At 43.1% G+C, this 25984-nt stretch overlaps 1 protein-coding gene across 1 annotated transcript in view; it reads left to right on the forward strand.

The window, feature by feature from the left end:
* The first annotated feature begins 516 nt into the window (after positions 1 to 516).
* FGF2 (fibroblast growth factor 2) overlaps positions 517 to 25984 on the forward strand; it is a 55764-nt gene continuing 30296 nt past the window's right edge. Inside the window, exon 1 of the mRNA XM_039542013.1 lies at positions 517 to 752. Within this exon, the coding sequence (XP_039397947.1) occupies positions 575 to 752 (178 nt within the window). The 5' untranslated portion in view covers positions 517 to 574. The remainder of the gene's footprint in view (positions 753 to 25984) is intronic.

Raw genomic sequence — 25984 nt, forward strand, 5'->3', positions numbered from 1 at the left:
GGGAACCAGGGAGTTTCTCCAGCAGGAGCAGAGCAGCCTCCCCTGCCCGCGGGGACCGGCCCAGAGAGGCACCGGCTGAGGGCAGGGGAAGGAGCAGCAGCGGGAGGCCGATGCGAACAAACAAGTCGCTACTAGCTGCGCTCCCCCCGGCCTGCGCCCCTCCGCAGCGGCAGAGTCCCAGAGGCGGCCGGGGGCGCGGGGCGGCGCTCGCTCCCCGCAGCATCGCCGGGAGGCTGCGCTGTGCGCTGGTGCTCGGGGCCGGGCAGGGTGACGGGCTCCCGGAGCCCGAGCGTTGCGCAGCTCCAGCAGCCTCCCTTGGCAGCCGGCACCCGCTTCCCGCGCGGAGGCGGTGAGGGGCCGGGGAGCCGGGCACTGCGCTGCCCCGTCGGAGAGGAGGGGCCGGGCCCCAGCCGGCAGGGGCTAGGCTGGGCGGCCGCGGCAGAGGGCGAAGCCGGCAGGAGGTGAGGCTGGGCGGCCGCGGCCGGGCGAGAAGCCGGCAGGGGCTGGTGGGCGGCCGCGGCCGGGGGCCGGGCACCAGGGGGGCGCCCCGGCCCGGGGCCCCGCAGCGGGGCGGATGGCTGCGGGCAGCATCACCACCCTGCCCGCGCTTCCCGACGACGGGGGCAGCGGCACCTTCCCCCCGGGGCACTTCAAGGACCCCAAGCGGCTGTACTGCAAAAACGGGGGCTTCTTCCTGAGGATCAACCCGGACGGCAGAGTGGACGGAGTCCGGGAGAAGAGCGACCCGCACAGTGAGTACCAGCCTCTTCCCCGCCCTCTGCACCCCTGCCCGGCCCGGGGCACCGCCTGGCTGCTCCCAGGGTCACCGGCTGCGCCTTCCCACCCATACACCCTTCATGGCACCTGCCCACTCCCAGTGATGCCCTCCCTGCACTCCCTCCTCAAACCTGCATAGCCCAAACTCATTGAAAACAATGGCAAACCCCCATTTCATCCTAGGTCTCGAATCTATTCCTGTTACCTCCCAATCTGTGTGTGTGTGTGGACCTGAGTTCACTCCTACTTTGGTCACAGATCTGCTGTGACCTTGGGTAAATCACTTCACCTCCTGGGCTTCTTCACATTAGAGAATCTTCCTGTGTTTGAACAGGATTGGGAACATTTGAGTTAATGACACTGTCCTGACCATGACTTTGCAGTCAGTGTAGACTAGCTTAATTCACGAATGTGGGGGTTTAACCATAGCTAGCTGACAGGGCAGCTCATCCTGGGCTATACCAACTGCAAACTGTAGTCAGTATTTTGTCTAACTTTAGTGATCCTAATCCTATTCAAGCACAATAAGATGTTCTTGCATATACAAGTTCTCTGCCTGTCTTTCCCCATCTCTAAAATGGATAGAATGACACTTGCCTACTGCAAGTGTTAAGTTTAAAGCTAGTAACATGAAATACTTATTTTAAGTATTATCTGTACTGATCAGTCAACTTTATTATTAATGGACAATGTAGAGTTATGGTTCTGTTAACGCAAGCAAGCTCACATCTTAAACAAGAAGGAAAAGAGTGTGGCACATGTTTGTAAAATTTTTCATTTTCATATATAATCAGCTTGGATCAAAGGACAGTAAAAACAAGTGTAAGATACTTTGAATATTACAAAACTTGAACTATATCCCAGACAGCATTCTTGTGGAAGTGGTAATACTTCTCCCAGTGCCCTCCCCCTCAGGGCAGGAATGGGGGCCAATTCACTTCTTTTATTTTGAAAGGGGATCACAGTACATACCGGTACATAGAATGGTCTAATCCTCAATTAGCGAGAATAGGCAATCAGACACCTTGCATTGCAAGAGGCTTGTTGTCCAACATGGAATTTTGTGGGTGGATCCTTATTACTAATGTAGCCTTTTGCCTATTTAGAAAACAAAAGCCAAAAGACTTTTCAAAGTATTGAATAGTCTGTGTATAGTACTTGCCAATCCAGTGACAATATATTAACCTGTCTCTCATCTGAAGAGCTGCTGGTGAATTATTTCCTTCAAATCAGTTATGAATGGCAGAATTACTATGTAGTCTTAGTCTCCTGCCATAGGGTAACAGCCCTACCATGCTTCCTGATTAGTATACTACTAGATTTGTACTATGCACGTTATGAACCTTGACTAGACAAGGAACTGCTATGAGACCATTGGCACCAGCTGCAGACAAAATAAGATCCTACTCAAACAGGCTCTTTCCACAAAGAGGTAGTTGTGGCATAAAATTGACTAGAGTTATGGCCCTATTTTTCATCTGGTGCTGGCCTGATTCTGAAATGCATGTGGCATAGAAGGGAGACAGAAGAGGAGGAGGAAGACAAGAAGCAAATGGGGAGACAGATACAGAACGAGAAGACCTACAAAGAGAAAAAGGAGAGTAGGGCAGGGAGGGACAATGACTCTTACACTGGTGTCCTACATCTTTTTTCCAATGAGAATTTGTGTAAGCCTTTGAGATCTACTTCAAGTGTTCATATTTGAGTTTAGCCTGCTAACCTACACACAATACACCTGGAAACCCTTTAATATTTTCTTCCAATTTTGGTTTCTAAATTCTGGAAGATATTTGCCAATACCTCCTTTTTAAATTCCTGGAGAAACACTGCAGGAGCCTGGCAGCTGACCTGGGCATATTGGGAGTGGGTTGGAGACAGCCAATAGCTGCTGTTACTATGTGGTGTGCCTTGAACATTCACTTTTTTTTCTTGTAGATTTCTAGGATGCCCCTTTAAAAAAGGAAAATATAATACAAATGTGTGTGGAGTAGTGTAAAATATTAAATTATACTCAATGATACAAATACCATAAACCTTGGCACATGGAATGCCTAAAGTAAGGTATTAAATTTATATATAGATAAGGGGCCTGTGCATGGTTTTGTTGTTTTTTTTTCCCCAGACATGTCAGTCACTGACCCCTCTGGATGCTCTGTACTGAAAATCGGGACATTTGTTTTGGTGTCTAAATATGGACCTAGCTGCCTAACTGTTTTTTTAAAATGTGACTGAAAAGTCCCATTTAAATACTCGGGATACCAGAAGAATTTGCTTTTTCTAATATTTCAGTTTTCATAAGGAAATGTATGCTCACCTCATAATAGTAACCCTAATGACACTCATGCTTTCTGTCTTTTTAAAAATAATGTACATAAACACCTGGAGCAGGGTATATTTGGTTCTGCAACCTCTCTGTATCTTCAGTTTCACCTGATTGCACTCCTATTCCTCTGCTGCCATTTTTCTTTGTATATTATCAAACTCCTCCATGGTAGACTGTGGCACCAGTGAGTAGGGCATTCTTCTATTACAAACCATATCCAGGGAGGGCTTACAGGTATGTTTCCTTTAAAGTCTGGCCCTCCCCACTCCCACATTTCTGCTACGGCCAATAACTTGAGGGGCCTAAGAAAAGGTTGGTTTTAGTATGCTTAGAGGGTCATACTGAAACAACAAGCAATAAATAAGACAAGTCTTGGACACTTTCCTAAGAGGCATAAGACTGAAAATGTTATAAAAGAAAAGTATATCTAAATTAAGTGATGCAGTTTTACCTTATGATGCCTGACTTTCCCTTTCTTAAACATCAGTTTCTATGAGAAATGCAGTCAGGGGAAATTGATGGAATTATTCCACCAGAGAAATTGACCTAAATGTTCAAGGACACTGATTCAAGGAAAATTTAGGAGATTATTTAGGAGATTCAAGATTATTTAGGAGAAATTTAGGTAACTGTTCTTTTCAAGATTTAATTGCCTAAAGTTGTATTGGATGAACACTGGTTCATTTCTGCTTTCAAAGGAAGTTCTGATTTTGGAGGGTGTGAAGACCTGTATCTGGTTAGATCTGTGTCCAAAATATAATAGTGTAAAACGGTGTCTTATTTAGTTGTTGTCCAAGGCTGAATCCCCACTCTGTCACTCCAAGAGCAGAAGTGGAGGCCTGCAACGATTCTAAAAATTAATACTTGCCACTCCAGGCTGGTATTATACTCCCAAGGTTACAACTTCTCTCTGACCATAGGTGCCGACTCTGTGGGTGATCCAGGGCTTGAGCACCCATGGAAGAAAATTGGTGGGTGCTCAGCACCCACCGGCAGCTCCCCGCTCCCCCCCCCCCCGCTCCAGCTTGCCTCCGCCTCTGTCGCGAGCGCAGCGCCACGTCCTGCTTCTCCCCCCTCCCTCCCAGCGCTTGTAATGAAAAACAGCTGATTCGTGGGGCAGGGAGAGGGAGGAGAGGGAACCCAGTGCACTGGGGGAAGAGGTGGGGCTAGGGAGGGGATTTGGGGAAGGGATCCAATAGAGGTAGGGAGGGGGCGGAGTTAGGGCGGGGACTTTGGAGTTGGAATGGGGGTGGGGCTGGGGCTGAGTGGGGAAAGTGGAGTCAGGGTGGGGTCAGGGGTGGGGAAAGGGGCAGGGGGGCACGGGCACCCACCAGGGCAGGAAAAAGTTGGCGCCTATGTCTCTGACCTTGGCTTGGTAAATGCTGCCACCACCCAAATGCAAAAAAACCCTAAACCCCTTTGAACCCAGGAAGGAGCACTTGGGAATTCCTCCCCATGCATCAGAGGGTTAGCCATGTTAGTCTGGATCTGTAAAAGCAGTAAAGAATCCTGTGGCACCTTATAGACTAACAGACGTTTTGCAGCATGAGCTTTCGTGGGTGAATGCCCACTTTGTCGGATGCAACGACAAAGTGGGCATTCACCCGCGAAAGCTCATGTTCCAAAACGTCTGTTAGTCTACAAGGTGCCACAGGATTCTTTACTGCTCCCCATGCAGTACTCTCAAGCCCTTTCACCCCCTGCCCCTCCGGGAAAGAGCTGAGAAAGAAAACAAAGGAAATTAGCTGTGGCTACCAGCTAATTAAACATGCACAAAACTCTTAAAATACCAAAAATCCAATCCTGTTCTTAAAGGTAAATTTTTATTAAAAACAAAGGAAAAAATTATATCTGGAACTTAGGCTTTTGCTAGATTTTTTAAAAGCAATTACAAAAACCAAGCACCCAAAATAGCTTTCTTGGGGGGTTCAGCTTAAAGATTACAAGCAACAAAAGCATCTGGGGTTAGCACAGAGGCGATCCACAAACCAAAATAAACCTAATTGTCTATCTAAACATTCCCTATCTAAATAATTTCTTCTAGGTATAAAAGATGAATTTTCATACCTGGTTCAAGCCTTATACAGCATTGCTGCTCCGTGTCTCTGCAGCCCAGAGAACAACAGATACAGGGGAAGTTTCTTTCCCAATTTTAAAAAGTTCTACCTTCCCATTGGCTCTTTTGGTCAGGTGCCCACTCCTTTTTCTTTTACCTGTGGGCTTGTTAACCCTTACAGGTAAAGCAAGAAGAGAACAGACTATGAGGGGTTTTACAGCTAACTGGCTGACTGAGTGTCTATCAAAGGAAGCTACTCTCCCTCTTCCCCCTTCCTCCCCCCCACCCATGTATCACAGTTGTGTGTGTGACTTTTTCCCTGATATGCCTTTAGCACTAAGGAGCATGTGTCCAAATTATATATTCTGTTCCCTGTGTGGGACTTGATGGTTTTTTGCATTTGTTGTGTGCTTACATGAGCTCTTAAATGTACATTTAATGGAAACAAGAAATAGCAAGTAAAAATCCTGTATGCTAGATGACTGAGATCTTAAGATTCATATAGCTATAAAACAGGACAATACATTTATCATGGTGGATATTGCCATGTCATGAATTGAGTGAAGAAATGGCAGTATCTCTTCTGACACACCCTAGTGCAGTGGTCCCCAACCTTTTTCGTGTGGCGAGTGCCAGACGAAGGACCGTGGCAGCGGTTGAGCATCCACTGAATTTCGGCGGATGCTCGACCGCCGGCCAGGACGTGGGTGCATTTAGATGCCCCTGCAGGCGCCATGGCACCCGCGGGCACTGCATTGGGGATCCCTGCCCCAGTGTCTTTTCTGAAATGTATGTGGCAAGCCAAACAGAAGACAAAAGTCACACCTGTGGAGTTTATTTTTTACAAGAAGTTCTTTGCAAGCTGCGTGAGTTCTGGCTGAACAAGGCAGCACAAAGTATCTAGTCAATTTAGAAAGTGTTTTAGAACATCCTCATAGGTGTCTGTATTGAAATGACTACTGACCAAACAAAAAGTGGTTCACTTGTCCATCGCTTTCAGGAGACATCCAGTAGCACAGCTAGTTTTCTTTTCAGTCTCTCTCTCATTTGGAAATAGCCAGAATTGATATAATTCCATAACTTCCATCCTGCTTTGCCTCAGGCCAGGAGTACATCATGGCTTCCTGGAAGGACTACATTTTCCAGTAATCTTTCTTCGTGATCTCCTCAAGACTTTCTAGGAACTTCTGAGACAGCTTTGTCCCTCACTGATCAGGGCGAAAGGTCTTCCAGCCTACTTTGTTCATGAACTCCTGTTGCTTTCCTATGAAGACTTACAAGCCTATATACTCCATGACAGTCCTTTATGTAATTACTTTTAGAATAATGTTAAAATATGGTTTTAAAATGTTATGATCCCAAACTGTTACCTAATGCATTAAAATATACAAATAAAGCAAGAAATACTTTGGAAATAATGAATTAAAATGATCACAACCTTTTGTAGTGTCCCGATTAAATAAACAGGAAGATAGAAACATGATCCCTTATGCTAGCCTAGGATAATCAAACATGACCTGAAAATGAACTGAAACCCATACTGATCCTGAGCCAGACATTTCAGGGGTTCAGTAGCCAGCATCTCTAATTTGGGCACTTAAATTAATGGTTAGATTTTTTTTTTCCTCAAAAGCTCTCTGTACCCAGAAGCTCTTGTTGTTCTCAATGGGATCTCTTGGATGCTGAGCACTCTTGAAAATCTGACCACTTAAATTAGGTACCTAAATGAGAGCTGATTTTTTTTTTTTTTTATTTAGTCCCAATTGTGGGTTCTGGACATTCCAGAAAATCTGGCCCTAGACATCCGGTCACATCACTCTCTTCACAAGTTATTCCCTCAAAATTCAGGTTTCACAGTGGTAGATGTTAGTCTGTATCAGCAAAAAGAATGAGGAGTACTTGTGGCACCTCATGCTCAAATAAATTTGTTAGTCTAAGCTTTTGTGGGTTAAAACCCACTTCACTGGATGCATGCAGTGGAAAATACAGTAGGAAGATTATAGTGTGTGTGTGTGTGTGTGTATATATATATATATATATACACTCACACACAGAACATGAAAAAATGGGTGTTGCCATACCAACTGTAAGGAAAGTTACAGCTCACCTTAACTGATTAGTTTCATTACAGTTGGCATGGCAACACCCATTTTTTTTCATGGTGTGTGTGTAAAAAATCTTCCTACTGTATTTTCCACTGCATGCATCTGATGAAGTGGGTTTCAATCCACGAAAGCTTATGCTCAAATAAATTTGTTAGTCTCTAAGATGCCACAGGTACTCGTTCTTTTCCCTCAAAATTATTCACTGTAAAGACCCACCCATTAAGATACTTTTTAAGTTCCCATTGGTCTGTTGCATAGTTTGGTTTGTAACTGTTTCCAGTTGTTAATCCTAGCCATTCCCACTGTGTGGTGGTTTGTTTGTTTTTGTCATAATCAACCTAAAAATTCTTCCCAGCCCTGGGATGCAATTTGCTCTGAAGAAAGATAGCACAGCAACCCTCATAAAGGAAAGAAAATATATATTGTGTTTTAAGACTTACTGTGTAATGAATATTTTCATAATTTCACTGCACAATTATGTGAGGTAGTTAATGGCTAAGGACAAAGTCATCTATACTTGCTGGTATGGCATTGGAGTAGAGATGCCACCCGATGAATTCTCCTTTACTGGAATCCAGCTATCCCAACACAAATCTCCTTGGAACTAGCTAAGAATGAGAGAGCATGTGCCATAGAATGTGCTTTGCTAATCCTCCAAGCAGAGCTACTGTCTACTTCAGCATACTTGCCTGCCAACTAAGGGCTTGGCTACACTTACAAATTTGCAGCACTGCAGCAGGGTGTGAAAACACACCCTCTCCAGCGCTGCAAATTGCGGCGCTGCAAAGCGCCAGTGTGGTCAAAGCCCCAGCGCTGGGAGCGCGGCTCCCAGCGCTGTCCGTTATTCCCCACAGGGAGGTGGATTACGGACAGCGCTGGGAGAGCTCTCTCCCAGCGCTGGCGCTTTGACTACACTTAGCGCTTCAAAGCGCTGCCGCGGCAGCGCTTTGAAGTGCTAAGTGTAGCCACAGCCTAGATGTGGCCTCTAAGGTAGGGGACCACACTCTGGATGTGGTCAGTGAGTTACACTGTAAGGAGGGATAGCTCAGTGGTTTGAGCATTGGCCTGCTAAACCTAGGGTTGTGAGTTCAATCCTTGAGGAGGCCACTTAGGGATCTGGGGCAAAAATTGGTCCTGCTAGTGAGGGCAGGGGGCTGGACTCCATGACCTTTTGAGGTCCCTTCCAGTTCTAGGAGATTGGTATATCTCCAATTATTACCTTATTACCTTACCCTAGCATTTTCTTGGATGCTGTGGGGGTGCTGCTTCTTGAGTAAGATAAGCAAAAAGTTTCCCAACACTTCCCCCAGCTCCCTGGTGCATGATTTAGCCCTTAATGTTTGAAAAAGTGCTTTGAAGATCAAAAGTGCAATATAGGTAGTCACTGTTTATTTCTGTTATACAGAGAAAATACTCCACCTATGCTTTAACTATTGATCTTGGCAGCTGTTTATTTAAAGTAATTTGTGAATTCATAGAGATGATCATTTAAATAAGCGTGTGGGCCAAAAGCTCCAGATGCTTACTCCTGCCAAAGCCAACTTTCTGATGCAAAAGTAAGGGTGGATTAAATTTATGGGCAAAATTCTGGAGCTATGCTAGTGTAAAAACCGTGTAAGGTCAGAATCAGGCTCTAAATCGGGTGGGCAAACTTTTTGGCCCTAGGGCCACATCTGGGTATGGAAATTGTATGGTGGGCCAGGAAAGTGGGGTTGGGGTGCAGGAGGGCTCTGGGGTGGGGCTAGGGATGAGGCATAGGGGGTGCAGGAGGATGCTTCAGGGAGGGACTGAGGGGTTCAGAGGGCAGGAGGGAGATCAGGGCTGGGGCAGGGGTTTGAGGCATGGGAGGGAGTCAAGGTGGCAGACTCCAGGTGGCACTTACCTCAAGCAGCTCCCAGAAACAGCTGCATGTCCCCTTCTCCAGCTCCTATGTGGAGGCGCAGCCAGGCGGCTCTGCACACTGCCCTGTCCGCAGGCGCTGCCCCTGCAGCTCCCATTGGCTTCAGTTCCCAGCCAATGGGAACTGCGAGGGTGGTGGTTGGGGTGGGAGCAGCGTGTGGAGCCCCCTGGCAACCCTTACACATAGGAGCCGGAGGGGGGATGTGCCGCTGTTCCCAGGAGCTGTGCAGAGTGAAGCAAGACCCCGACTCCACTCCCTGGCTGGAGTGCCGGAGCAGGGCAAGCCCAAGACCCCACTTCCAGGCGGGAGCTCAAGGACTGGATTAAAACTTCTAGAGGGCCGGATGTGGGCCCCAGGCCGTAGTTTGCCCACCTCTGCTCTAAATGTTCTACTAAAAGGCACTGTATTGTCTCTACCTTTTTAAAATAGAAATGTTTGTTCCTATACTTCTCACTAAGAAAAATTAGACAAAGTTGCTACTGTTTGTTTGAGCAACAAATATTCATAATACTGTATGCAGTTCCTTCTGGGGTTAGAAATGTTTTCCAATAAAAAGCAGCTTACAGAAAGTGAGCTGTGTTTATTTGTTGACTATTACTAGTATTGACAGAATAGAAAAGGGGTCTAACCCTTGAAATCAGTGTGAGTATTTCCATTGACTTCACCATATTTTGGATCAGGATACTGGAATTGTTGCATCATCTTGCATTTTGGGTTAAATGCTAAATAGCAAAAGATGTAACACACTTGCCAGAATTATCAGTCTTCTCGTTCAAAAGCTGTACAAAATATGACTTATTTCTCATGACCAAATTTATGTCCTGAAAAGTGCCCCCCAATACCATGGTGTCTGGTGTTTTATACCATAATAATCTGAAAGATAGGATTCTCTGCATGATCAGCTATGAAAAGTAGAGGGCTAATAACTTAATTTAGATGTCAACATTTTATACATCTTACATTACGGTATCAATTTTATAAACACTTGCAATCCTGAGCTTTAATTCATGCTCTCAATTCTTTTATGGTCAAATTCTTTGAGATGTGTTGTCAGTTTTCAGTGCAGGAGGTGTTGCAACCTTGAAGGATCAGGCTCAAATTCTGCACAATATTCTTTCAGTTTCAGCTTTAATTTCCTTTTTCAGAATATCCTATAAAACTTTTTTAAAGTAATAACTGCCTCTTCGTACTTATTTAAATTATGTACTGTGTCAGCTTGAAAACTAAGGTGAGATTTTACTTCTATTTAGGTCTAGAAATTGAGAATAGGGGAAAAAAATCTAAACTGGATCAATTCCTATATTATGTAACTTGTTCAAGTAGCTCACCATCTGTGTCCAGGACTGTTTCTATATGAAACAGTTATTTGGGTGGCAGGACACAATGCACAGAAATAATCTGCTTCAGTGCTGATGATACCAGTTCCAAGCAAGAAGCCACATTTACATAGATTGTTTCAGGGGCCAAATTTATCTCAGGTGTAATTCTTTTGTGATAGTTATAAAGTCACTCCTGGGATGAATTTGGCCCGAGATGTTTAGTTGAACTGATTCATCTTGATCACTTTCTCTCAAGCTTTAAAAACCTCACTCCACTAAAATGTAAAGTTGTAAACTATTACATTTTTATCAGACTTTGTTGTGATAAAATGTATCCCAATTCAACAAAAAAGAAAAGGATCTGAAATTTTGTATTTTGATTATATTAAACTTTAAACATATTCCTTGGAAATGTTACTTAAGAATGACGCATTCCAAGGTGTTTTAAAATCCTTTTTGAGATGGGTGTTCATATTATGAAATGGATTTATAATTCTAGACACAACTGGTGTTTTTTGCTAGTGATATTATAGCAGTGTCCATTTTCTACACAATAAGACTATGTTCCATTCCTTATGTATAATTTAGTGGACGTACTCTTTCAAGTAAGAGATATATAAAGAATGCCTAATTTATTGTGATGTAGAGGCTACATCTGTATGTGAATTCCAAGACTATTGCATATCCAGGGCAAATTACTCCAGAGTTAAACTGGGATTTATGGCTTGACTTTCAGCTTCAAAAAATTTAGAGGACATCACACCTGATTATTCAAACAGTCACAATTAATAACTTTCCATTTCATTAGCAAGTGCATATTCAAGGCTATGTATTTCAAAGTACTTCCTTGGTTCTTAAATGCTCAGTTGTGTGCCTTGTAACATTACCTGGGTCATGTTATAAACACCTAGAAATGTACTGTATTATCTCTTGTGTCCAGTTGATTTCTCAATAATAAAATAAAAAAGATATGTCCAGAGTTCTGATGCCACTTCAGAATTCATCTTGTGCAGTTTTTAAAATGTTCAGGATGATAAAGTCAAATTTTTACCTGAATATCTGTTGTGTACATTTAAGACTAGAAATAATCATTTAAATGAGTTACTGCCATATTGATATGGTGTCTGCAAGGGTGGGTGTGAGTTCTGCTACATAAACTGTTCCTGAACACATCTTTCTAGATGACTGTTCCTATGTAAATGTCACTTTTAAAGATGGCAGCTTGTTTGACTTTTGGGGCTTGAGGGGAAGCCCCTTACTGCTACAATGGAGGAAGATATTAAGAGTACTGGTAAGAACTATACTCCTGTATTAATTTTGCAACGGCAATAGAGTGAATCGGTGTTGTATTACTACAGTACTTATGGGGATTGACCTAGTCTTATGTTTGCAGCAGGTCTAGCAAAATAAGGGGAACTGCTGGTTGTGCTGGCTATGAAATATCCCATGGTACTTGTTGTAAGAGCAGCGTTATTAACCCTATTTTCCTGGTCACAATCCAATGTGAATAATTACATTCTGATGAACTAAGCTTCCTGTGCAGGTACATATGGTGCCCTTATCGTCCACTCCTAAACTGTTGTGCAGTGCCTTTGCTCACTGTTAAAAATGCTGCTGTGCTTCAGTTCCAAGGTATCGGTCTTGGGGCATATCTACACTAGAAAGTTGTTTCTTTTTTTACTGGCAGAAGTTCTGCAGGTGTTCTGCAGCTGACATAGCTCTTTCAGCTGTGTGCGTTCACATTTGGCTCCTTTTGCTGGTGCAATGTGTCCTTGCAGCATCAGGCCACATTGCTAAAGGACACCAAGCACTGGGTGAACATCCTGGTGTGCCCCATGCCACCATCTGGCATGCTACCTTGGGGGAAGTTTTCGCAGTATATTGTGGTGCTGCTGCCATGTTTTGTGGCGTACCTTCACTTGTCTCAGGGAACTGTGGAAATTTGGGGTCAAATTTCCACAAATCTTTCTGTTCCATCTCATAAAATACTCCTTTTTGCCACTGACGCTTGGGATATTACCCAGAGCAGTTGTTACTCTCTCCTCTGGAGCCCTGGGTGCTTCTCTGCTGTTTTGGCTCAAAGCTCTGCCCAACAGTAGCATGCTTTCAGCACAAGGCTTCCCCCAGCCTGGTTACTCTTGCAGGGTGATCCAATAGCCCTTCCAGTCTCAAGTCACCCCAAAGCCATCTCCCCTGTAACGTCCAGTCCCTCTCACTGGTCGTTACAGAAGTTATCAAGATTTCTGCCTCCAAAGAAACAGAATGTTCACTAGCCTGCTAGGTTAGTGGAGGCTTTTACCATTTAGTTTTATATGCAGCACTGAGATGGATTTGTAAAAGTGAAACAAGCATATTAACAGAGCCTAGGTTTAAGTGATATTAAGTAGAAGGAGTAGGAATAGAAATGGCTAGAAACAAAGGTAAAAAAAAAACGCTTCTAAGACAAAAATCTAACTTAAATTCTAGAGTCCCTTGTTCCAAGTAGCTTTCTCACCAGTCATTCTTCCAGGATCAACACAGAGCCTGAAGCGCTTGGTTTCTTTGTTGCCTCAGGTAAAGGATGTCAAAATGGCTTTTTGCATGTTTGTTTTCTCAGTCAATTGACCCTGTTTAAGAGTCAGGAAAGTTTTTCAAAGGGGTGTGGTCTGCATCCTCTTTCAACTTGCTTGCCTGATGATGGGTTTGTTTACAGTGCATGTAAATGTGCTTTTCTGTTTTAGGTGACACCTAGCTTAATTTACACTGGATACACAGTCAAATCTGTGAAACAACATTTCTTTGTCTAGGATAGGCTGTACTTAGGCACTGCCTGCTAAACATGTTTGAGGAATGTGTTTCCAGCACACATCTATAACTCTTTATACACTGCTGTACATACAGCACACAATAGTATTAATGATCTGCATGTTACCAGTTTGCATATGACACCTTTCAGATACTGTTGTCATAATCTGTGAGTTTGGGATATGACCATTTTCAGGCCTGATGAGATTTATGGCATAGGATGCCCTCTGACAGTTGGCATTGAGGTGCTCCCTGGATCACAGCTGCTATCTTGCCATCAGAAATATGGATGAGATAGCGATCTACTGAGCTGACTTAACCATTGTAAGTTTAGGGCAAGACATTCTTTTGTATCTGCAGAACTGAGGATGACTGAGAGAGCAGCTGAAACACCTTGCAGGTACTGCTGACCAACTATACAGGGTAGAGCAGCAGTCTTGGGGACCAAATGATGAACATAGTGGGTGGGATTGGATTGTAATGCAAACCTGGGACAACCAACATTGGCTCCAGAATTTTTGGATGCAGAAGCCCACATTCCTGGAGTAGTCGTGCCAAACTCACCTAAACCATGCAATGCAAGAGAGACAGATGAGAGCTGCTCTGATAGTGAGGAAATGGATGGCAGTCTGTCTTGAAATTTGCAACCCCATATTGCTACTGGTCAGAGGGCAGCCAGTTTGGGGTTGGAAAATCTATTGTGGGGGCAGTTGTCATCCAAGTATGCAAAGCAATTTAATTGTGCCCTGCTCTACAGGGTGGTCACACTGGGCAATGCCCAGGAAATAGAGGGATTCGATGGGCTTTCCTAATTTTCCTAATTATGGTGGAGTGATTTTTGTTTCATTGGCTCATGTAGCCTTACACCAAGACACCTGGACAGAAGCAAGGACAGATTTAACTATCACCTGAACCGGTGCAGCAGGGTTGTGGAGCATGCCTTTGGAAGACTGAAGGCCAGATGGAAATGTCTCATGATTAGTCTGGATCTCAGTGAGGAAATATTTTTAATGTTTTTGCTGCATGTTGTGTATTGCATAACATCTGTGAAGTCTGGGGTAAGGCGGATAGGTTCTCTGGTAACTTTGAGCTGCCTTATTACAGGCCAGTTACTAGTGCCACTACAGGTGCTGTGCAGTTGAGGGAAACTCTGAGAGCAGACAGTAGCTGGACAGTGTGTGTCACACTTGTTACTGCACAGATGGTAATTGACTTATCAGTTTTTTGGGAGGGGACTATTGCTTTAGGAAATTGTCAGCTCTGTACTATAAGACAAAATTGTTCTCCAGGCTGAGTGCTGGCCTTTGATTGTTCTGATCAATTAGGTGCTCCAGCATCGGGATCTTTCTTTAAAAAAAGAAATGTATGATTTCTTTGTGCACCCCCTGCTCCTTCTATTCCTGAGTCTCATGGACTCCAGACTGTGTGGCCCAGCTAACCCGTTGTGCTTGAGAACCACTGGTGTAGACAAATATGAACAGTCTTCAATCACCATTACTTCATGAGCCTTTAACAGTACACAGCTTGGGTTGTGTGTGTCTTTTAAAGTCTTGTGGACATGGGGAAGTTTGTTTGTTTTTTGGGGGGGCATGCATATCTTTAGTGATAGTGTTGCAAAGACGGCTAAACTTATTACAGATGTTTGTGATCTTTTGAGGATATATTGAGGGTCTTGGAAGGCCAGAGAAAGGAGCTGCTTGAGAGGGCTGGCAGTTGACTGGGGCTGTATGCTTCTGGGTTCTTCAAAATGATCACCCAAGAAATTCTTTTAAAATACTGGAATGGGAAGGTGTTCTCTTGTGGCAGAAGAAACAAAGGCAAAGATTAAATACTAATGGCTGAAAAAATTCCTGTGAAATTGTGCCCAAATACTGCAAAATTGTTCAAGTTAAGAATAGCGGAAGGTCCCTGTAGCTACTGGTTAGTTAATTCTATGAATGTACCTCACTTTGTTGCTCCCTCCTTCCCATGCAATGCAAGTAACTGCAGTTTTAAAGTCACTGCATGTGCTTTGTTTGTTACCATGATATTGAATTTTACTGGTTTGAAGCAAGTAATATTTCTGTTTTTTCTGATTTTGGACTGTTGCCTAGTACATTTCATGCTCTTAAACTAAAGCTACTAATTCGAAACAGAATTTTTCTCCCCATGCATGGCTGCTATTTTGAGAAGGGGGTGGAGGGGAAGAGGAGACCGTTTCAGGAACAAACAAAATGGCCTGAATTACTGAGACAGTCCTAGTAAATTAAATCTGTGACATATATACCTTGAGGAAGCATCTTGTAACCCCCCATATTACTTACCTGTATGTAACTTTGATATTGCATATAAAGCATGCTATGTGAAGTATCAGGGTAAAGGTTATGATCGGCTGAAAGTCACTGTTATATCTAAATGTGTATATCTTTAGTGCATGTGAAGTTATGAGATTGTGTTGTATGGTTGTCACTAAAACATGCTGTAAGTTGGGGAATCAGCTAGATATTAGCTCCCCAGAGACAACAGCGAGGAAAGTAACCAATGCCTGGGTGGGGTGTAAAACAACCCATCAACAGCCATTGTCCATCAAGGGAGCTACAATTCAATGACTAGCCTGCATGAGGCCACACCAGGGGAATTGCTCAACCTTGCCTGTGGACTCAGCAATGCCCACCAGACATGCCTGGACTTGTTCTCCAAGCACTTGGGACTGAGGGTATAGACTAGATGAGTCCCAGAATGTATTCTGCACTGAATCTTGAAAGTAGCAGGACTCAAGATCAGCAAAGAGTCCTGTGGCACCTTATAGACTGTAACCGGGTCCTTTCCTGGGCTGCCCCCCTGCTGAGCTCTTTCTCTCTACCAATAAAGCATTGTGAGGCTTTTCTTACTGCAGCACCCGTGGCTTTTATTTACATACAGTTCCCACCACCAGCAATACTATTTACAAACACACAGGTCTTCCTATCTCCTCTTTTACAGGGAGTCTCCCTTCAGCCTGGAGGCTGGCCATTCCCTACCCTTGCGCTGGCTGCCAGCCAGCCTTTATAGCTCTTCTACTAGCAGGCCCACAGGTGCAGCCAGTTCCAGAGGCCAGGCACCAGCCTTTTCCCCCAGCCCCAATCTATTTCTCCTGATTGGGACTGGCTGAGCAGGGGCTAATTAGGTGCCTTTGCACCAGCACCCTGCTACATAGACTAACAGACATATTGGAGCATGAGCTTTCGTGGGTGAATACCCATTTCGTCGGATGCATGTATTCACCCACGAAAGCTCATGCTCCAATATGTCTGTTAGTCTATAAGGTGCCACAGGACACTCTGCTGCTTTTACAGATCCAGACTAACACGGCTACCCCTCTGATACAGGACTCAAGATGGGACTGTAATTCAGAGTGTTTTACTACAAATCTGAAGGAAAAACAGTGCATTGTGCATTTTACTCTGCATTTTGGGAGTCTGACAGTACGGTGCACTCAACTTTAATTAAACACCTATGAGAAGAAAAACTCAGAAAAGTGCAAGGGTGGTAGTTTACAAAGTCTTTCATCTTCAGGGCTCTGGTACATGTTCTGTCCAAGTCGGTAGTGATGGAAAGTTGTTGGCGTGATCATTTGCAGCTAGCAGTATTTTTTTTGTGAGTCCATTATTTAAATGTCATCATAGGGTGGATATGCAGCTTGATGGGAGGGGAAAAATAGATGAAGAATATTTAAGTTTCAGGGAGGGAGAGTTCTCAGTATTATCCTTCTGCTTGCGATACCCAGGAGTGAAACACTGTAGTGTGTGGGGGTTTTAAATAGCCATTAAAGGGCTGGGTTCTTGACCATTATAAGGTGGCTTCACTTTTAGCCTTGGGGAATCCAGAAACACACAGGTGATGTATAGTCAGCCGCCGCCTCCTCTCCTCCATATCCTGTGGTGAACACAGATCGGTGGGTTCCTGAGGATCAGGGTCAACAACTCTAAAGGTTGTGATTCCTAATAGGATCTGTTCCTTATCAGATCATGCTACTTCCTTTCCCATTGCCATTACTAACTCCACCATCCTTGCCATATTCCAGAGTTGTAACCTGAATGTCTCATTTCATCCCTCTCACCAATTTGTTTACTTTTATTTTTTGTGGCATCTCTAAAATCCAGTATTTCATGTCCAGCTGTAATGCTAAAACCTATGTCTAATGCATTCACCATCTCGAGTTCTTCTACATCAACCTTCTTCTCTCTAGTCTCCCTGTGTCTCATCTCACCCCACACCAGTCTGTTCTCAACTCCTCACACTTATCACCTTCAAGGCCTTGCAGAATTCTACACTGCCTATTTCTCCTCCTATTCTCATTACTCCTCACTTCTGTTGTCTTTCTCACACTTGCTACTTTTTCCAGGTTGCCTCATCCTTGCTGCTATGTCTGTCTTCCTGTGTAGCAAATGATCTCAATCTTCAAATCCCTCCTCAAAATGCACTACTTTTGCTCAGCCTTTCAATAATGACCTCTGCAAGATTTATCTCCTTCACCCTAAACTGGTTTATCGCCTCAGTGTCAGAACTAGATTTTAGGGTCATTAGGACAAGGGGCATGTTTTTATACTGTCAAGCAACTTCTGATACCATTCTCTAGAGTTGATTAAAGCAGATTAGAAAAATCAAAAAACTGGAGATCTTATCATTTGGATCAGTGTTACAAGCGGAAAGGTATGATGGCAAAGCTGCAGTCCAGAATGGTGAATCTCCGCCTTGGCAACACTACAGGAAGAAGCATTGCTATATGTACATGGCATGTGTTCATGGATTTTCATAATTCAAAGAAATGTTATTTTTAGCATTTCTTAATGGAGGTTGTAAAATATTTTTCAATCATATGCATTTACATTGGACTTCACAAGACCACGGATAAGATACACTTCCTGCTTTGAAGAACTTAAAATGTAGAAAGATGCGGACAATCAAAAGATAAAAGAAGCTAATAATTTGTTTTTTATTCATGAAGGGTTCCCTAAATACAGAAAGTGAAAGCAACAGCTGTGTAGCAGCACAGGAGTTTAGAACAGTAGAATACCCTTTCTGATCTTCTACGGCAGGGGTTCTCAAACTGGGGGTCGGGACCTCTCTGGGGGTCACGAGATGTCAGCCTCCACCCCAAACCCCGCTTTGCATCCTGCATTTATAATGGTGTTAAATATATAAAAAGTGTTTTTTTTAATTTTATAAGGAGGGTGGGGGGTCACACTCAGAGGCGTGCTATGTGAAAGGGGTCACCAGTACAAAAGTTTGAGAACCACAGTCTACGGTATATTCTCTGTTCCTTATGAAGTGCACAGTCAGCACTCAGTAATAGAACTGACATGGTATTTTTCACTTCCAGTACTAAACTGTTGTTCGCTGCTGCTTTTGGCTGCAATTGTGGGGAAGGGGCACTTCATATCACTATCCTTTTAAAAAAAAATTACTCTTTGCTTCCTCTCTTCTGAAATATTGTTCTTTATCTTGGGTCTCAGTTCACCTTCATTACTGTTGGTTGTGTAAGTTTATTTTGAAAACCACTAAGAATCCACAAAGGGGTTTGGAAAAATGCGTGGTAAAAATAGTGCTCAAAAGATTTGGGATATACTTAAGCATGTGCTTAAATTTAAATACGAGTAGACCCACTGACTTCTTAAAGAACTACTCTTGTGTAAAGCTTAGCATGTGCATGTGTGTTTGCAGAATTGGGGTCTATAAGAATAGCTGCTTGGGAGATAGCATAAGGAGAAGGCTGTGTGAGAAGGTAGGGCTCTGTATCCAAGGGTTAAAGACTGACTTGAAGCCCAAACTAGGAAAACTTTAACTGTTAGTTTTTAACAAGTAATACAAACTAACACTTTGGTTACTGCAACTGAGTCTGCTTAATTCCACTGAGTCATTCCACCATTTTACATCCCTAAATACTAAATTAACTGAAAAAATTAAAGAAAACACAGCCCATTATTTGCCTTCACTTTTTGAAGTTAAGTTCTTGGTCATCTTTAAGTATTTGTTTATATGCTCAAAGTGTTTATACACTAACAAATTTAATGTTATTTTTTAATTTGTTTTAAATCAACTTGTGTTGCATTAGGAAAATTCTATTGGCAACTTGATCCTAGCTTGAGTCTAGCTTTCACACCAAAGCACAGTACTGAATAAGATATTCTTGTATTAAAATGAGTCAGATTTCCCTATTTGGTTTTGCCCTTTAGGCTTTAAATGATGCAACTAATTTACCTGCAGTGACATAAGAGGCAGTCTGTTGTTAATTTGTAATACAACAGTGCCCAGAGGCCCCAAACAGCATAGGGGTTTTATTGTGCTAGGCGATTTAGAAACTCATAACAAAAGAGTCCTTGCAATGGCTTGCAATCTAAATTTATATGCAATATCATCATGCAATCACTCTAAACTTGACTCAACCACAAATAACTTCATCAGTTTATGAAAGGTCAAGTAAAGCATGAAATGAGTAAGAACTTCTCTGGCACTTCAATTTAAAGTCCTTTACACACATCTGACTGCCCCTTGTGAATCTGACAAGTATTATTGAGCCTATTTTACAGGTGAGGAGAGGGAGGTAGAGAGACTTGTTCATAACCATGGGTAGAAATTTAGTGCATTTAAATTATTGTTTTAAAAATTATGTCCCGTAGAAGTGTAATTTGTCTGCCGCTTTTTTTTAAATAACGGAGCAATTGGGAATACTGTATTCCATATAGTCGGTGGCTCCTAGGATGGCAGGAGTTCGGGGCAGGGAAGAAATGGGCATAGATAAAGGGAGTGGCGGTGAGGGAGGATGTCTTCTGGTTTCTGTACTCTTTGTTAAATATTAGCTGGTTGGAATATGTAATTGCTGTGGGACAGGCTAGTTCAGTAGGCTGTTTCAGAAATTGGGTAACCTACTTTTATTTAAACCCTTGGATTTATTCTTGTCACCAGAGCTTTTTGAAGTGTTCATGTTTCAAGGGTGTGTATTTTTGTTGTTGTTAAAAATTTTTAAAGCTCTTACTTCTGCCTGCTTGTGGATTTATGCTCCTGGCTGCTGACAAGAAAAAGGGATTTACTTAGACTGCTGTAACACAGTAGTAAAGAAATGTGTCTTTGTATGTTAACATGACTCACTAATTCTCGTTGTAAAAAGTTACTACATGTAGCATCATAATCTGAACTAGCAGATCCATTACTATACAATCATAACTGTTATGACTATCTGTAGGGGCACAAGATATTGTATGATTGGTGCGGTGCTTGCATTGCTTCACTTAAGATCAAATCCACGTGCAAGTTTTTTAAATTTAAAATGACGAATATGTTCAACTGCCATTCTGTGCTGGCTAGTTTTTGCATGCTCTCTAATTTTTTCAGGTTGCTTTTTCTGTAGGGGTACAAGATATTGATTGAAGAAAATTAAATTGATTAGGGTTTTAACTCTTACTTTGAAGTCAACAGCCTCTAGTTCTTAGTGATCCCTTCTAATCCTAAGAACTCATGCAGAAAGTGAAAAGGAAAATGAAGGCCACCCATCATTTGCTTTTTAAATCTTTACTCAGCCTTGGAGACAGGGTGGGGTATGTGAGATGATGTCTGGCGTTCTTTTGTGTTCTCTGCAGAGACTCTTCTGAAGAGCTAAGAACTATGAACCACAGTTAATGAAGGGGGGGCGGAATCTAACATGCAACATGAGTTTCATGGCTGGAAGCTCTGGTTTTTGTTTTTCTTCCTTTTGTGAGCCTGTGATTTTTGTCTCAGAAAGAACCACTGCCAGGGCTGGGTTTTTCCATTTGTATATAGAATAATGTTTGAGTCTTCTAGCACAATTTATGTTTAGGAGGTGCTTTATGATAAGCCTATTGACTGGAGAAACATGTATCATAAAGAAATATTAGGGGAAAGAGTCAGTTTTAGATGATTAAAGAGACTTAGATCAGAAGAGAACAAAAGAGGAAAAATATCGACAGGTCAGAGCCCATAAGAGAGCTAGAATTGTTACAGGACAGGAAGCAGGGAGGAGAAAAAACAGATGCACCATGTATAAGAGTAAACCAACCAGGCTAGTTCAAGAGAAACAACCCATCTTTTTTCTGTTTGAGTCATCTAATAAAGTTTTAAACTAATAAGAGCTGGTCTTTTTAATGCCTGCCCTTCCAAGAGACTGCAACAGACCACATCAGTTTATGAAAGGTCATGCTCTGTGTGTTGAACTAAGCATTCACAGTAAAGGAACAGCACTTAATGAAGAGGAAATGCCATCAGCAAGACACCCAGGCATCTTAGCAGACTAAACGAGCCTTTAAAGTGCTAGGGAATAGAAGCATCCAAAGCATCAGAGAAGGCCAAAGAATTCACTTAAGAGCATCCCTTACTTTGTCTTTTCTTCCTCCTCATTCCCTCCCTATTACTCCTGAAAAAAGAGAAGTGGGAGTAGTTAAAGCAAACCTTTAATTATGTAGCCTCATCCGACTCAAGCAGTCCCAAAAAAAACTTAAAGCGGAAGAAAGCAAATTAATGGAGGAGGGTTCAGGCTGAGTGCTACTACATGTAACACTGAGGAATTCATATTTAAGGGTCTCCTGTCCCCTTTTTTCTGGAAGTGATTCCAAATATGACTTGAATATACAATCGAAGAAAATTAGAAACGCAGAGAGGTGAACAGAGTATTGGTGAAGGAGGTGCATCATTTTGAAGCTGATATATTTAGGATGTAATTATAGTAGAGACTTAACAAAACCATGTTTATTTAAAAAAAAAAACACACCCAACCCTCTTTTTAAAATAAAAATAATAATAATAAAAAAGACTGGCTCTAGAAAATGAAACTTTGCTCACAGAATAGGTGAATAGTGCTAGTTTTCCAGTATTGCCTCATCAGTATGACTAATTCCTAACCTGGAAGAAAAATCACCAAAGGTATGTCTACAGTGCAATTAAATACCTGTAGTTGGCCTGTGCCAGCTGGCCTCGGCTTGGGCTCAGGGGCTGTTTAATTGCGGTGTAGCCATTCAGCTTGAATTGTAGGACCTTGCAAGGTAGGAGGGTCCCAAAGTCCATGCTGCAGTCTGAGCTTGAACGCCTACACTGCAGTTGACGAATCCCTTAGCCCAAATCAGCTGGCATGGACCAGTTGCCGGTTCTTAATTGCAGCATAGACATATCCCAAGAGTGAGAGGGTAATTCTAGTCTTCATTCTCCTTTAGTCCCTGGATACTTTTGAAACAGCCAGTTGATGCAATTGTGCTGATAGTCTCAGTCCAGTTCTTAGTAGACAGATATGCCACAACTAGGGTGACCAGATAGCAAGTGTAAAAAATCTGGACTGGGTGGGGGGTAATAGGTGCCTATATAAGAAAAAGCCCGCCAAATCAGGGCTGTCCTTATAAAACGGGGATATCTGGTCACCCTAGCCACAACTGATTTTATTCATTCCATTTAATAATCATAATGAAAGATAATGACTTTCTTTTGCTACCCGCCTGAAGGCTTGACTTGTGCTGGCATCCTGGAAGTGAAAACCTTTAGAGGAATGAGAGGGTTTTTGGATTTAGACGCTGGACTAGAAATCAAGAGATCTGAGTTGTATTCCTGGTTTCCCCCACAGACTTCCTGTGTGACCCGGGGTAAATCACTTTATGGGTGCTTCATTCTCTGTCTGTGTAAAATGGAGGCAATAATACTTTCTTCCACCTCTTGTGACTCTCTTCCATATAGACTCTAAGCCCTTGGGGGCAGAGAATGTCTCTTAGCATTGATACATATCTAGCACAATGGGGCCCTGATCTTTGTTGGGACCTCTAGGAATTACCAAAATGTGAATAATAAAAACAATCCATTACCACCCCCTATTTTATCATTTAAATTAATACTACATAAATGGGTGTTAGAGTGGAGCAGTTACATAAGGCTGTACAGTCCTAATTCTAGCATGCAGGTATAATGAGTAAAGTTTTAGAGCCAGATCCTCAGCTGGGGTGTAAATGAGCATATTTCATTTGACTTTTTTGCTGGGGTAGAAAGAATATTGGTGTGACATGAGCTATTGTGGGTCTTGTAGAAGTAGTGCATCTTTAGGAGGGATTTGAATAAGGAAAAGGTAGGTACCTCATGCACTGGGTGTCATCCTGCACACAGAGATCAGTAGTGAAGAGGCTCAAAAACACAGATGGGGAAGGAAACTAAGGGATTGAAGTTGGCATTGGACAGAAAAAAGCAATGGAGGACACAGTAAGAGGATCTGAGATGTTGGCAGGAGCAGAGTTGTGCAGGACAGCAACGGTGAAAAGTTGAAACATGATACTGTAGGCAAGAGACAAGTTTGCATGGGTTGGAGAGCAATGTGGGTGTTGGGAAGCTCACAGAGGAGAAGGCTGCAGTAATTAAAGCTGGGGATGACTGGGATGTGGACAACAACTTTAGGTGTTGGTACAGAAAGGAAGACAACTCTTTTTTGAATATATTGAACGTCTTGTGAAGAAAGAAGCCGCAAAGACTGATAGTAGCCTGGATGTGTAAAGAGAATAAATGAACGGTAGCCCTAAGATCAGGTATAGTTTACAGTATACTACACGTGTATAGTATTTACAGTGTTGCTTGAATTATGCTTTTTGCATCCTCCTTTTATATTGTGCTTATTTCTTCCAAAGATGCTCTTAAACTACAGCAATGAGAAGTAGTTGCTACTGTGTTCTCTTCAGTAACTGAAGGTGCAGGAATAGGACTTAGTGGAGTTGGCCCAGTAACTTCACCGCAGTGTATGTCATTCAGGGGCCTCATGGAACAATTTTCCTCACAGGGCCTCTGCAAATATGTTTGAGATGGGCCTTGAGCCCTTGGCTTGGATTTAGCTTTTCCGTAGCAGAGGCTGTAGTAATGCTAGTCATTGATCCAGAGACATGCAGCCTGGGTTTTTTTCTGTGGGTACATAAATTCTCTCTTCTTGTAAACTGAATGAGAGATGTTTGGCTAATGATTTTGTCAGCTGAAATAACGTAGCTGTATACAAGTGAGAGAGTAAATGGCTGAAACTGAGATTCTTCGCTCCCTCCCTCCACCCCCCAGCTACCTCTCCAACATGCACAGGCTTCTCTAGTCATTTTCTTGCTGTGCCTTGACCATGTAATAGAGGTGAACGTGAGCTTGTCAACAGAAAACATAAATCTCAAATATTTTTTGAGCATCAACTAATCAACATTTTTATACTGGAAAAAGGGGCTGGGCCCAGGATCACTCTGAACTGTGTCTGCCACCCAGGAGACCTGACAGAACACTACTTCAGACTTTTACATGTCAGTTCAGAAATAATTATAATAAATAATAAACAGATGTTGCAGTGGTGATGCTGTGAGCCTCTGGGATAAATTGTAGCTTACGTTTCACATCAGCATCTTTTGGCAGCCAATTTATAGTGCCATTGTAATCTTAAAGGAGATTCCTTTCTCTCAGCTGGTTGGAAAGGAGAAGCAGTATTGGAGAGGGGCGGAGTAATGGAAAAACTAGCAGTGCAGAATTGTCTGGCTGTGCCAGAAGGACAAGAGAAACTGGATGTGGTTTAATTAGGCCTCAACTTTTATTCCTAAATGTCGGAGTACCTGCAAGGTACGTGTGTGGTGCAGATAATTCCATAATCATTAGCACATACCCAGGATGTGGCTGCAGTCAGCCTTCCCCTTTTACCTATCCTGGTCCCCAGCCAACATGCTGCTAGGACCTAACCACCCCTCCTTGAATGCAGCTTTAGAGGGGCTGTAAAGGAGGAGGCGAATTGTCTCCCTACCATAGGAAGCCCCCCCCATTTCTGCCCATTTCAAAAAAACAAACCAAACAATCCCTCATTTAAATACTTTGTCCCTAATCCATTTTATCTGATCTCTGTATCACTTGGCCCCAGGCTTATGTCGAGAGTTGCAACATTGCAGCCTAACCCCCATTTCATTTTTGCCCCAGCTAAGCCCCCAACATGTTTTGCCATGAGCTGCTGTGGGCATTACCTGGTATCTAACTCTTTCTTTCCGTGGGTGGCAGGATGGGGCTGCTCCACCTGGTCCAGGTAAGAGGGCTCTTCCGGCATCAGTATGGATCTAAATCAGTGGTAGGCAACCTGCGGCCTGTCAGGGTAATCCACTGGCGGGCCGTGAGATAGTTAGTTAGTTTGTTTACATTGACTGTCCGCAGGAATGGCCGCCCGCCTGCAGCTCCCAGTGGCCGTAGTTCACCATTTCTGGCCAATGGGAGATGTGGGAAGCAGTATGGGCTGCAGGGATGTGCTGGCGGCCATGCCTGCGGATGGTCAGTGTAAACAAACTGTCCCATGGCCTGCCAGCGGATTATCCTGATGAGCTGCAAGTTGCCCACTGCTGATCTAGTCTCCCCTCTTCCAGTCACCTGGGGTGGGGAAAATGGGTCTATGTCCCTATGCTGACCTGGTCTGAAGCTGCAACAGCAAGTCTCTCTCTAGCTATCTAGCCTTTAAAGGGTCCACATACCTTTACCTACAAGCCAGACAATGGCCCCCACCACTTAAATTGTGGTGCAGTCATTTGCGTTGGGATGATTCTGAAATCCATTCCCAGGGAAGTGAAACTCCGTTGATTGGTTGACATGCAGGCTGGGATAGGCTAGGCAAGAAAAAACCTCTTGGGTACCCGGGACCCCACTATGTATTATACTTTGTAGTCATCATTTATCTCTACTAGAACATGAAACTAGCCTGTTTCATGTAAATGGGTGGGTAGATGAAGTCTG

The sequence above is a fragment of the Mauremys reevesii genome, linkage group 5 (genome assembly GCF_016161935.1).
Source record: "Mauremys reevesii isolate NIE-2019 linkage group 5, ASM1616193v1, whole genome shotgun sequence".
Lineage (NCBI taxonomy): Eukaryota > Metazoa > Chordata > Testudines > Geoemydidae > Mauremys > Mauremys reevesii.